The sequence below is a fragment of the Gordionus sp. m RMFG-2023 genome, chromosome 2, assembly GCF_954871325.1.
Source record: "Gordionus sp. m RMFG-2023 chromosome 2, tfGorSpeb1-WG-v2, whole genome shotgun sequence".
NCBI lineage: Eukaryota > Metazoa > Nematomorpha > Gordioida > Chordodea > Parachordodidae > Gordionus > Gordionus sp. m RMFG-2023.
This window is the reverse complement of record NC_088776.1, coordinates 29,261,746-29,274,338: the sequence shown is the minus strand read 5'-3', so window position 1 is coordinate 29,274,338 and position 12,593 is coordinate 29,261,746. Positions and strand designations below refer to the sequence as shown.

General features: G+C 27.1%; 2 protein-coding genes across 2 annotated transcripts in view; one reads left to right on the top strand and one right to left on the bottom strand.

Moving 5' to 3' along the window:
* The window catches only part of LOC135925265 (high affinity cationic amino acid transporter 1-like), a 65,772-nt gene that overhangs the window by 16,561 nt on the left and 36,618 nt on the right, over positions 1–12,593 (top strand). The window lies entirely within an intron of this gene.
* LOC135925407 (uncharacterized) lies at positions 11,034–12,476 on the bottom strand. Its single transcript, XM_065460708.1, has 6 exons — positions 12,287–12,476; positions 12,185–12,247; positions 12,080–12,143; positions 11,750–12,037; positions 11,467–11,686; positions 11,034–11,042 (listed from the first exon to the last, which is right to left on the bottom strand). Exons 1-6 carry the CDS (start codon positions 12,474–12,476, stop codon positions 11,034–11,036), a joined length of 834 nt encoding a protein of 277 aa, XP_065316780.1.

Sequence of the window (12,593 nt, the reverse complement as noted above, 5' to 3'; positions counted from 1 at the left end):
TCCAAACAAATAGGCCAAAAACACCCCATTTTTAGAATGAGAATTGCTTATAAAAATATCTAAATTATTTCTTAAATCTAATATTCAATCATATATTTGAGTCACAACTTCGTCAATGGCCCTTCTCATTTTAATTGCTCTTTCGACCATTGTATAAGAACTATTCCATCTTATGTATGTGTCTAATTTAAATTTTAGATATTTCATCGGGGGAAGTAAGGAAGAGCTTACATTTTTATAATATTTGTCTTTATAAAAGAATTACGAATAGCCTTAATGATTGTTCTTAATTTTGATAATTGATTGTCTACTTTCTTATGTATTTCTTATACTACTAAATTGAATACACCTGCAAAACATCGTACATGTAAAATTTTGCAAGTTGGGTGTTTTATACTAAGAATTTTTATAAAAGTTGAATTCGAGCTTGCATTATCACAAGTATTTGCTGTTACTTATATCGATATTATAATTTTTTATAATGTGAGAAAACTCTCCATATATATATTTTCATTAGAATGTGAATCAGTAAATGGTACTATATTTAATAACAATAACTTCATAACCCATTTTTCATCTATAAAGTGGGGTCAACCCGAAAAATGGTACATTAGTAGGGCTTGACCATATGTCGGTGGTAAAGTTGATTTGGCACTTTAAATCATTTTATAATTATACTTTATTGAATTCTTTATTATAAATTTAATTCATATATAGTTTAATTGAGGGTATTGAACAAATTTTTTACATTATGATTTAAAGTTTTAACAAATGATTTAAATATTTGACTTGAGCAAAAATTTTAATATCATCAATATTTGTTTTGGTTAAATCATTTAAATAGTTTTTTATTGTATTATGATTTTGAATCTTTGAAGAAATCTTTTATTGTGATTAATTAGTGCAGAGGTGTTTTTTTACACATTATTTCCTCCTTACATATTTTACATTTGGCAGTTTCTATTTTAGAATCATGGAGATAATGATTTCATATTAAACAATTTTTCGCCTTGTATTAACAGGCTCAGCTTAATCAGATATTGATTGGATAGATGTAGCTCTAGTACTAGTTGAGGATTGGCTTTGTTCATCACCCTCTCTTTCTCCATCAAAATTTTCAAATTGATCTTTGAATATATTTAAAATTATATAAAATCTAAGTTTCTGAAATTCCAGATCAATGTACATTAGCACCTGAAAGAAAAAATATTTAAAATTTAAAACAACTTAAGAAACAGAATATTAATTAAACCTTAGAACATTAGTAATTCTTTTAAATCAATCCTTTCTTATTTTGACAATTTTATATTCATTTTGTAGTATATAAATTATAGACCATTTGATTTAAAATTGAATATAAAATTATTTTATATGATATGATAATGTAATTAATAGTGAGGATGAAGATTTTATATATGATAGGAATCATGATACACAGTCTGAATAAGATGAAGAAGATATGTTAGCTGAAAAAAGAAGAGTCTTAAATATTATTTCGGTAAATATATCATAGTATATTTCTCTTTAAAATTAACTAAAAATAAGGTTACTGAATGGAAAAGAATTTTAATAAGAACTCGTCAACAAAATTTGGTTATTCATCTGTCAGGAGTAAAAGAATATAGGAAAGAAGCAGACACTCCAAAAAATGTTTTGACTTGTTCATAACACCAAAAATGTTTGAAGAGATTATTTATCATACCTGTTGAATTTCGACAGAAAGTGGGGAAAACACAGTCCGTGATCGAGGGTCCGGGATGGTCGATAATGGGATCCAGGGGGCCGGGTTTGGGTATCGATTTTGTCATGGAATCACGCGGACAACGTAGTGTAATTATGGTAAAACAAATTTATTTCAATAGTTACAAAAAAGGAATAAAATCATTCATAAAAAACACAATCCCGAATATCATTTTTCGTGGTCTTTATATAGATAAATTATATAATAAAAAAAAAGAATGTTAATAATCCAGGCCCATCTCGAAAACTGGCTAGAACCAGTTTTGAGGATGAAATCAAAACAAGCTTGGTATACGTGAACAAAGAAAAAAAGATGTACATGATAATGAGAAAAACACATCACTTCTAATTGAACAAAGAAAACAAAAATATAAATGGTAATATAAAAACATATCACTAGAACAAAGACATAATAACTAGTATAAACTAGTTCAATGAAAAAATTAAAATTACAAGTAAAAACTATACTGATCTATATGAAAGTTCTACTAAAGAAGTTGATGTAACAGAATTCAAAGCATTATAACTTCTTATCAGAAAATATAACTTATGATTTGATTTATGAATATATAAAAAATAGGAAATAAAATAAAGTAAAACGAAATGATATCCACTAGAAAGTTTAATTTCTTCTATTTTATTATTTACTTACGATTTACAAATATTAACGAAAAATTACAAATTTAAAATAAATATTCGATAATACAAATAATTTCAATCGAATAATAAAAAGTTTACTATTCCATTAATATTTTTCCTCATTATTCATATTCGATTTGAAATTTTGAATCGAATAATTTTGCTATTCATATTCGTAAAATACGAATCGAATTTCGAATAACAAATAATTCGGTTTAGGCCTATGTATGTATTTATTTCTCTGTGGCAAAAATAGGTATTTTCTATTTTAAAGTTCTTATTTCTGCAGAAATCAAGAAATTTCTTACTGTCTTCTCTATTTGGTTGTTGTATGGTAGCATATCCAGTGACATTACTACTAACATTCAGCTCCTTTACCAATTTTCATGTTTAGATTACCTAAAATTATTATATTTTATCTACACGGTAGGGAGTGAATCATATTTATTATTAATCTTTCATTCCTATTAGGTGGGGAATAGAAATTTGCTATTATTGTGGGCTTAAATTTTGTATTCAAATAGAGAAGACCACATTTTTCAGAGATGGATACAAATTTAATGATGAAATTTAGTATTCGTTTATTTATTAGGAATGCTATCTCAGACCAGCTGTTGAAAGTGGTGCCCGAGCAAAATATTTTATAATCATTGAAGGTTGCAGCGTTATTTCCTGGACAGTGGGTTTCTTGAATACCTATCAACTTTATCCGCTTCATACATCCTTAAGAGAACCGCTAATTTGTTTTTCATTCCATTTATCTTAAGGGACGCAATTTATAACTTGCCTATGATTATACTAATTTGAATCCGAGAAAAATTTTATTAAAATCTGGGAAACGTTAGATTATGTTTAATTAAGATTGGAAGCATGAAAATAATTAAAATAGTAAAAAGGAAAACTTAAATTTAAAAGGAATTTAATTTCAATTGTATATACCAAACAAAAATTATGAGAAAGGGGGAGGTGTCAAAAATTAATTAAATACGTTTTCAACATTTATTTTTATTTTGTTACCCCCCCCCCCCTCCCCTCCCCTCCCCTCCCCTCCCCTCCCCCTTTCCCCTAAAAACAGAGTCATACATCAGTGAATAAAGAGCCCTGTAAGTCGACCCAAAGCTTGACTTGGGCTTAAAAATTTAAAATATTTTTGATGTTTTCTCCTGTTTTGTCAAAAGAAAATATTATCTAGAATATATCTGTGATATTTATTGGGAAATGGCGTAGCCTAGCCGATTTATTTTGGCTAAGGCTAAACCTGACCCGATTTACTTTGACTAAGGCTAAATCTGAGCCTATTTTTTTTGACTCAGACTAAGCCTTAGCCGCTTTATTTTGGTTAAGGATAAGTTTAAGCCGATTTTAATTGGCAATATCCGATGATGATATCGATACAAAACATTTCCTATTTTCGATATCGTTTTTATTTTCAAAATCCGCTGTTTTAAATCTTAAGACAACTATAATTTATCTCACTTTTTTAATGAGATTTTCTATTTTATTAACTTATTTTATTCCATCGAATATCACTAGATTATGTAATCCATGCCCCAAACATAAATGATGGTCATATCTAGACGAACACTTTTCTTTACATTAGGTCCTGCATCCGTAACCATTTGAATTTTCCTGGACCCTATCAAATTCATTTTTAACTTTTTCATCTCGGAAAGAATAGTTTCAGCGGTTTGAGTGACGTGATTTGTCGCCAATGTATAAAATACAATATAAAAATTATTATCTATTTCGTGAAATGTAAAGGTAATATAATTTCGCCGTCTATATTCGTCGGTTCACATATCAAAAGTTATGGCACAAAATTTTGGACCTATATTAATTTGTTGACATATGTATGCTTTCATTGATTAATACACATCATCTAATTCACTCCTGCTAAGTGTTCTATTTGATGAATTTTTTGTATCTGAAATATTTCTACAATAATAAAAACATTATGCCTTAAAAATTTTTTAATGTGGGATGAGATCAGTTTTATTTAAATAATCCATTATAAAATAATTAGATATTTTAACAGTTATAATAAAAATTAAAATTGTTCTATAAAATATTAGAATGATTTTACAAATAACCTATAGAAAATCTTGCATTCCAGAATTGTTTATAGAAGAGAATGGCATTAACTCCTTGCAACACATGAGAACATAATTTCTTACCAAAATCCATTTTTTATCTTTTATAGGGTCAGTTTTATCTTTTACGATGGGTTTGAAAAATAATTTTAAATTTTGTTTAGATATTTCTTCTTTACATGATAAGTCATGTTTGTCAAGTAAACGTTTTATGTTTGATGTGCTGATATTTTTTGAAAAAGATTTGATTGGATAACTAATTAAAAAATATACAAATATTTTAAAAATAATCAAAATTTACTCTGAAAATTAATAATTATTATCATCCTCACCATCTTTATCAAGTGCTATTTGCAAGCATATATTATAAAAGATTACCTGCAGCAAAACTGCTCTTATTATTTGTGTCAGTTTTTAATATTAAGGATCCAAAATGTTTCCATGCAAAAGAAGGTTTTGTTTGCAAGGATATACTGTATTTTGTTACAGGGCATTGCAATGCTGAATCCATTATTAGTCCTGCTATGTTTATATATGTTATAATAGCAATAAAATAAAAATCAATAATTAAAATTCCTTTTATGATAAAAAATTAATTTTATATGATGAGTAGTAGATTGCATTAAGAAAATATTATATTACTCTTATATGATTATTGATCATCTTACACAAAATATTTGAAACATCAAAAATTAAAAGAATAAAATATATAATAATATTTCAATATATTTTCTATAAATTACTATCCTAATCTTATCTTATCTAGCACGTTGGTCACAGACCTGCTTAAAGTGAGATAACTTGTATTATATGGATCGTTACAAATCTAATGTTTTTATAGCAAATAATATTTATTAATTTTAAAAAATTAAATCGCATTTTTTAATAATTGAAATATTTAATATTAATTTTCTTCTAATTAAAATTCATAAATAATGTATAAAATATTATTTTTAATAATAAAAAATATGTATCACGCCGCCACCCCGCCGAATTTTTACATCGGAGGCAGCGTGTTGAGAGCTGACACTTTTTGGCGGCGGCATCGGCGTGGCCAAAAATCACCGGCGGCACACAGGTCTACCTATATCTCTTATAAGCCTCCGGTAGAAACCAACCTTATAAGATGGCACTACATGGAAATGGAAGTTATAGATAAAATATGTCAGAGTTCATTGTATAAAAATAATTGCCATATTTTATAGAGAATCGTCTTATCTGTATTTTATTACAAACTTACTATTATGACTAAAAATTGACCCAATGAGTGCTTATAAATATAATATTGTTATTTTTTTTACTTGCGTTGGATAGATGCAAATAATATTGTTAAAATTGGTTTAAAAAAATTGCGTTATACCAACTCGCATATGTGATTCCTATTTTAACCAATTTCAAATATCACTTTAGTATGTGACTATTTACCGACATGGTATTCCTTAACAAATCTAAAATTTAACACAAAATAAATATTTTGTTTTTCAATAGGTACATTAGCATTCGTTTATTAATTAATTTGTTTAATCGCTCCATTATGTTCTTGTTTATAACTTACCATTTTTTTATGAAACGTCGCAAAAAATTGTATAAGATTAAAATAAAATAAATTTATTTAAAATTTTTGAACACTTGCATCATACTGCTCCAAGGTTAATTAATTAATTTAATATTTTAACTTTAAAATTCTGAAAATATTTTTCCTAAAGTTATGATAAATAAAAAATGTATGATGTTTAAATTTTCGATTTTTTTTGCATTATAATTATTAAATTGATAATAATATTTTTTTAAAAAAGCTTGAGTTCTTATAATTAATTCGCAAACGATCGTTTCCAAATTCCATTAACTGCAACACTTATTAATATATTAAAAGTTTAATTAATTAGTTTAACCTCTCCCCTCTCATTTATCTAGGTAATTGTTTGAAATGATTGTCTTATCATCTAATAAGTAATAAGTATTAATACTACTTATATTAGATGACCACAATTGTGTGGCCTTCATTATTCAAAAATATTTAATCTAATAGTTAATTATTTAATTTGTTCTTCCTTTTGAGTGTCTTATGTAATTCTTAACTAGGGCTGTGCCGATCCACATATTTTTCACCGATCCGATCCGATATTGGTTCAAAACCGATCCGATACCGATCCGATATTTATATTAATTTTTCACCACCCCTCTTTGAACCAAATGTAATTAATAAATCAATATTTTTTATGCATAAAAGAATTATGCATAATTTAATTTTTTTATTTCAACAATAATTTTAAAAAAAATATATAATAATATATCCATTTTATGTTGGTTTATAAAATTGTAATATTTAATATATAAAATTATAATATATTAGATTTTTTTAAATAAATATAAGAGCCTCTAGATTTTCAGGCAGTAGGCTTCTACGATGAGGACTATCAATATCCCCTGCCGTACTGAAGGCAGACTCAGATGGGACACTTGTTGCTGGAGGAGCCAAAAATTTACGTGCAAGTGTTGATAAAGTTGGATATTTTACAGCATTAACTCTCCAATATTCAAGTGGATTCACTGGGGATATAATATCAATATCATCAATGTTATTCGAGTTTTCTAAATAAATAACACAAATATAAAATTAGCATTTATAAAATAGTGGGTTTCATACAAACCCAATCTTTTGTTGATTTTGAAAAATCACCCAAACAAATGGGTCAATCATAGCCCAACCAAGCAATATTTAAATTAATATGAAAAATATGTTGTTATACTTTCTATATATAAAGATTCTTTTAAATATTCCTTGATTTCTATTAGGTATGGCAGGTCATCATTTACATTACTATCGATTTCATTTATTACTAGTTTTTCTTTGATTTTCAATTTATAAGCATCCCTTAAATTAAATTTGCATTTTTTAATGTTATGTGGAACATTTTTCTCATTGTCATTACCTAAGTTAACAATAAAATCTAAATTTATTTTAAAAAATATAAAACCTGGCGAATCTTTATTAGAAATTGGAAGTTGAACATTATCATCACCTTTAAAAAAAGACTAACATGCAGTCCTGAGCTTTTCTATGTATGATATGTTTTTTGGCAAAAAGAAATCCTTATATCGAGGATCAAGTAATGTTGCGACAACATAATTGTCATCATCATAAATATCAAAAAACCGAGTTGTTAATTGATTATTAGTGGTATTCTTCATAGTCTGCACACCTCTATCTGTGTCCCCATTAATTGTTAATTCACTTTTCAGAATTTCAACAAAGGGTATAACATTGATAATTGAACATGATTCCGTACTTATTTCTTTTGTTACTCTCTGAATTGGTTCAAGAACATCAACCTTTCTGCTAATTCCCACTCATATAATGAGAGATTTCCCAAATTAGGATTATCGATAATGAACAGCTGTACCGCCCTTTTTTGTTCTATCAATCTTTCGAGCATATAATAGGTAGAATCCCAACGGGTGGGCACATCCTGGATTAATTTGTGCTGGGCTAGACTTAATCGAATTTGGATTTCTTTTAGACAATTTTGTGCAATAGAAGAATGTTTATGTCCTACTATTTTTCTAACCCGGGCAAGCATGTCAATAATAGATCTCTGTGATAAAATTGCTGCCTGTGCAACCAATTGCAAACTATGTGCAAAACACGAAACGCTTTGAAATTTCCCATTTTTCATGGCCAAAGTTATATTGGGTGCATTATCTCTAATGATTAGGTGTATTTTATTTTTCTTTATACCCCAATAATTAATAATTTCATCTAAAATTTGAGCAATATTTATTGCTGTATGCGACTCATTAAATGTTTTAACATTTAGAACTCTATTAATTTGTTGAAAATTTTGGTTTATATAGTGGCATGTTAATGAGATGTGAGAATCGCCACCTGTATCTACCGTAAAGGATAAAAAAGAATCGTCAACCAAAATTTCTTTACGAATTTTTTCGGAGAGTTTTTCATATATATCCGGAATAACTCCTTGCGAAAAATACTTTCTATTGGGAATTTTGTAATTTGGACATAAATGATGTAAAAGCCTTTTAAAGCCTATATCCTCCAAGATAGAAATCGGCTGGTGGTCACACGCTATCATTTCCCCTATAAATTTAGAAATTATTATTGATTTAGGATCAGAATGTTTCCAAATATTAGTTTTATTAAGAATGGCTGATATTGTTGGCTGACTTTCAGGGCTCTTTTTTTTAAAATTTGATTTGTTTTTTCTAATATTTCTCGTTCTTTTTGTGTTAGCTCTTCGAGTTCCTTTTGATGGCAACGCTTCAGATGTTTCCTAATGTTAGTTGTATTGAACGAATTTTTCAGTATTCCTCCCCGTGAAATTAGAATTCCGCAGATGACGCATTTTGCAAAATTACCTTCATCTTTATCAAAATATTTCCATAATTCAGAAACCATATTTAAAATAATTTTTATTTAAAGTATAAATAATAAAATTGGTGTTATTTTTTTAAAAAATTAAAAATAAATAAAACTTTGGGTGTTCCTTTCTATTTTTATAAAAAAACTTTTAGAATCTATTTAAAAAAATAAATAACATTTGGGTTAGGGTACCTTTTCAGGGACAATTATTTTTGTTATTTTTTTATGTTATTTTTTGTTATTTTTTTATGCGATTTTTTGTTATTTTTTTATGCGATTTTTTGTTATTTTTTTATGCGATTTTTTGTTATTTTTTTATGCGATTTTTTGTTATTTTTTTATGCGATTTTTTTTTTATATAATTTTTTTATGAAAGCTATTGTTTTTATGTTATTTTTTTATGATTGGTTCATTTTCTTATTGGTTAATTTTTTATTTAAGATATTTTAAAATAATTTTTTCTAAAATTTAAAATTCGTACAATTATTTAAAGGAAGTGATGGGGGCAAATAAGGGGGAAGGCTAGGGGTAAGATTTTTGGTAGACGAAACTTTCCATTTTTAATTTTTTTTTTGGTATAAATCTTTTTTTGGTTCCCTTTTTTTTAGTTCCAATATATATTATATAATTCCTTCCATTTTTTTTAAAATGAATAATTTTGAAGTTGGTGTTTATACTCAAAATGATGAGAAAGCTTATGATTTTTGTCTAAATAATCAATTTATACCGCCTGGAATACAACATACCTGTTGCAATTCCGTAATGCGGGTTGAAAAAAACAATAAGAGTTTACGATATCGATGCAGTAGGTGTCGTAGATCGTATTCAATATGGAATGGTAATATTAATATATATATATCATAAATGACGAATTTTTAGATTCCATTTTTGAAGGAATTCATGATGTTGGGAGATTTTTAAGACTAGTGTACTTGTACATAAGTACCAATTCTTTAAAAAATATTAAACAAAATTATTTTTAGGCCGTTATAAAATTTTAACTGCTTCGAAAGAGTTAGATTATGATAAGAAGGCAATTTCAAGATGGTAATCTAAAGTATAATATGGTTTTTTACTTCACTTATATAGGTTTAAAAAATTTCGAAAGGTATGTGGATTCCATATAGCCTCGAATCATTCAAAGATCGGGGGGCCTGGCCACGTTATTGAAATTGATGAAACTCATGTATGGAAGCGTAAATATAACCGTGGTCGGCATTTGACTTCCGAGGCTATATGGATTATTGGTGGTATATGTCGGGAAACAAATGAGATATTTTTAAGTGCCACCACAACAAGAGATCAAGATACCACCTATCGTGTGGTTAAAAATAATGTTATGCAAGATTCCACGATAATGACTGACTCGTGGTTAGGGTATGTGAATTTATTTTTTCAATAAAGCAAAAGTGGTGATAAATGTAAATATATTTATCTTAGATATAATCGGCTAGAAAGTTCAAACTATTTCCACTATCGGATCAACCATTCGCAAAATTTTGTTGATCCAAATGACAGATCGATCCACACTCAAAAAGTCGAGAGGCTGTGGCGGGATCTAAAGGCAAATTATAAAAGACATGGGGATCGGGATAATATTCATGAATATCTTCTTGAATATAGATATTTTCGAAAATATAGATTATTAAATCGTTTTGATGTTTTTATTCATTTTATTAATGATTGTATAAATTTTAATAGTATATTCCAATTTAATGAATAAATTATTTCGATTGTTATGCTTAAATTTTATTTATTTTTGGAATCTTCCTTTAATTATAGTGTTATCACTAAAAAAATTAAATTCTTTATACAAATTTTAGAAAAAATTATTCATATTAAGTTTGTATAGAAGGAATCATATTAAGTTTGTATAGAAGGAATCATATTAAGTTTATATAGAAGGAATCATATTAAGTTTGTATAAAAGGAATCATATTAAGTTTGTATAGAGGGAATCATATTAAGTTTGTATAGAAGGAATCATATTAAGTTTGTATAGAAAGAATCAACCAAATAAATTTTAAATAGCGAAGTTTCATCTATCAAAAATTTAACCTCAAACCTACCCGCATTGTACATAATCTAATAATTTTACCCCTTACCCCTAGCCTTCCCCCTTATTTGCCCCCATCACTTTCTTTAAATAATTGTACGAATTTTAAATTTTAGAAAAAATTATTTTAAAATATCTTAAATAAAAAAAGATATATTAATTTAAAAATACCTTAAATAAAAAATTAACCAATAAGAAAATGAACCAATCATAAAAAAATAACATAAAAACAATAGTTTTCATAAAAAAATTACATAAAAAAAATCGCATAAAAAAATAACAAAAAATCGCATAAAAAAATAACAAAAAATAACATTAAAAAATAACAAAAATAATTGCCCCTGAAAAGGTACCTAACCGATTCCTTCTATACAAACTTAATATGAATAATTTTTTCTAAAATTTGTATAAAGAATTTAATTTTTTTTAGTGATAACACAATAATTAAAGGAAGATTCCAAAAATAAATAAAATTTAAGCATAACAATCGAAATAATTTATTCATTAAATTGAAATATACTATTAAAATTTATACAATCATTAATAAAATGAATAAAAACATCAAAACGATTTAATAATCTATATTTTCGAAAATATCTATATTCAAGAAGATATTCATGAATATTATCCCGATCCCCATGTCTTTTATAATTTGCCTTTAGATCCCGCCACAGCCTCTCGACTTTTTGAGTGTGGATCGATCTGTCATTTGGATCAACAAAATTTTGCGAATGGTTGATCCGATAGTGGAAATAGTTTGAACTTTCTAGCCGATTATATCTAAGATAAATATATTTACATTTATCACCACTTTTGCTTTATTGAAAAAATAAATTCACATACCCTAACCACGAGTCAGTCATTATCGTGGAATCTTGCATAACATTATCTTTAACCACACGATAGGTGGTATCTTGATCTCTTGTTGTGGTGGCACTTAAAAATATCTCATTTGTTTCCCGACATATACCACCAATAATCCATATAGCCTCGGAAGTCAAATGCCGACCACGGTTATATTTACGCTTCCATACATGAGTTTCATCAATTTCAATAACGTGGCCAGGCCCCCCGATCTTTGAATGATTCGAGGCTATATGGAATCCACATACCTTTCGAAATTTTTTAAACCTATATAAGTGAAGTAAAAAACCATATTATACTTTAGATTACCATCTTGAAATTGCCTTCTTATCATAATCTAACTCTTTCGAAGCAGTTAAAATTTTATAACGGCCTAAAAATAATTTTGTTTAATATTTTTTAAAGAATTGGTACTTATGTACAAGTACACTAGTCTTAAAAATCTCCCAACATCATGAATTCCTTCAAAAATGGAATCTAAAAATTCGTCATTTATGATATATATATTAATATTACCTTTCCATATTGAATACGATCTACGACACCTACTGCATCGATATCGTAAACTCTTATTGTTTTTTTCAACCCGCATTACGGAATTGCAACAGGTATGTTGTATTCCAGGCGGTATAAATTGATTATTTAGACAAAAATCATAAGCTTTCTCATCATTTTGAGTATAAACACCAACTTCAAAAATATTCATTTAAAAAAAAATGGAAGGAATTATATAATATATATTGGAACTAAAAAAAAGGGAACCAAAAAAAGATTTATACCAAAAAAAAAATTAAAAATGGAAAGTTTCGTTTACCAAAAATCT

Excerpts from the sequence above, each read along its gene's own strand:
- LOC135925407 (XM_065460708.1), bottom strand. The coding sequence starts at position 12,476 with ATGAATATTTTTGAAGTTGGTGTTTATACTCAAAATGATGAGAAAGCT. Across the intron at positions 12,248-12,286 it reads ATCGTATTCAATATGGAAAG|ATTCCATTTTTGAAGGAATT; the intron begins GTAATATTAATA and ends ACGAATTTTTAG. Across the intron at positions 12,144-12,184 it reads ACTAGTGTACTTGTACATAA|GCCGTTATAAAATTTTAACT; the intron begins GTACCAATTCTT and ends AATTATTTTTAG.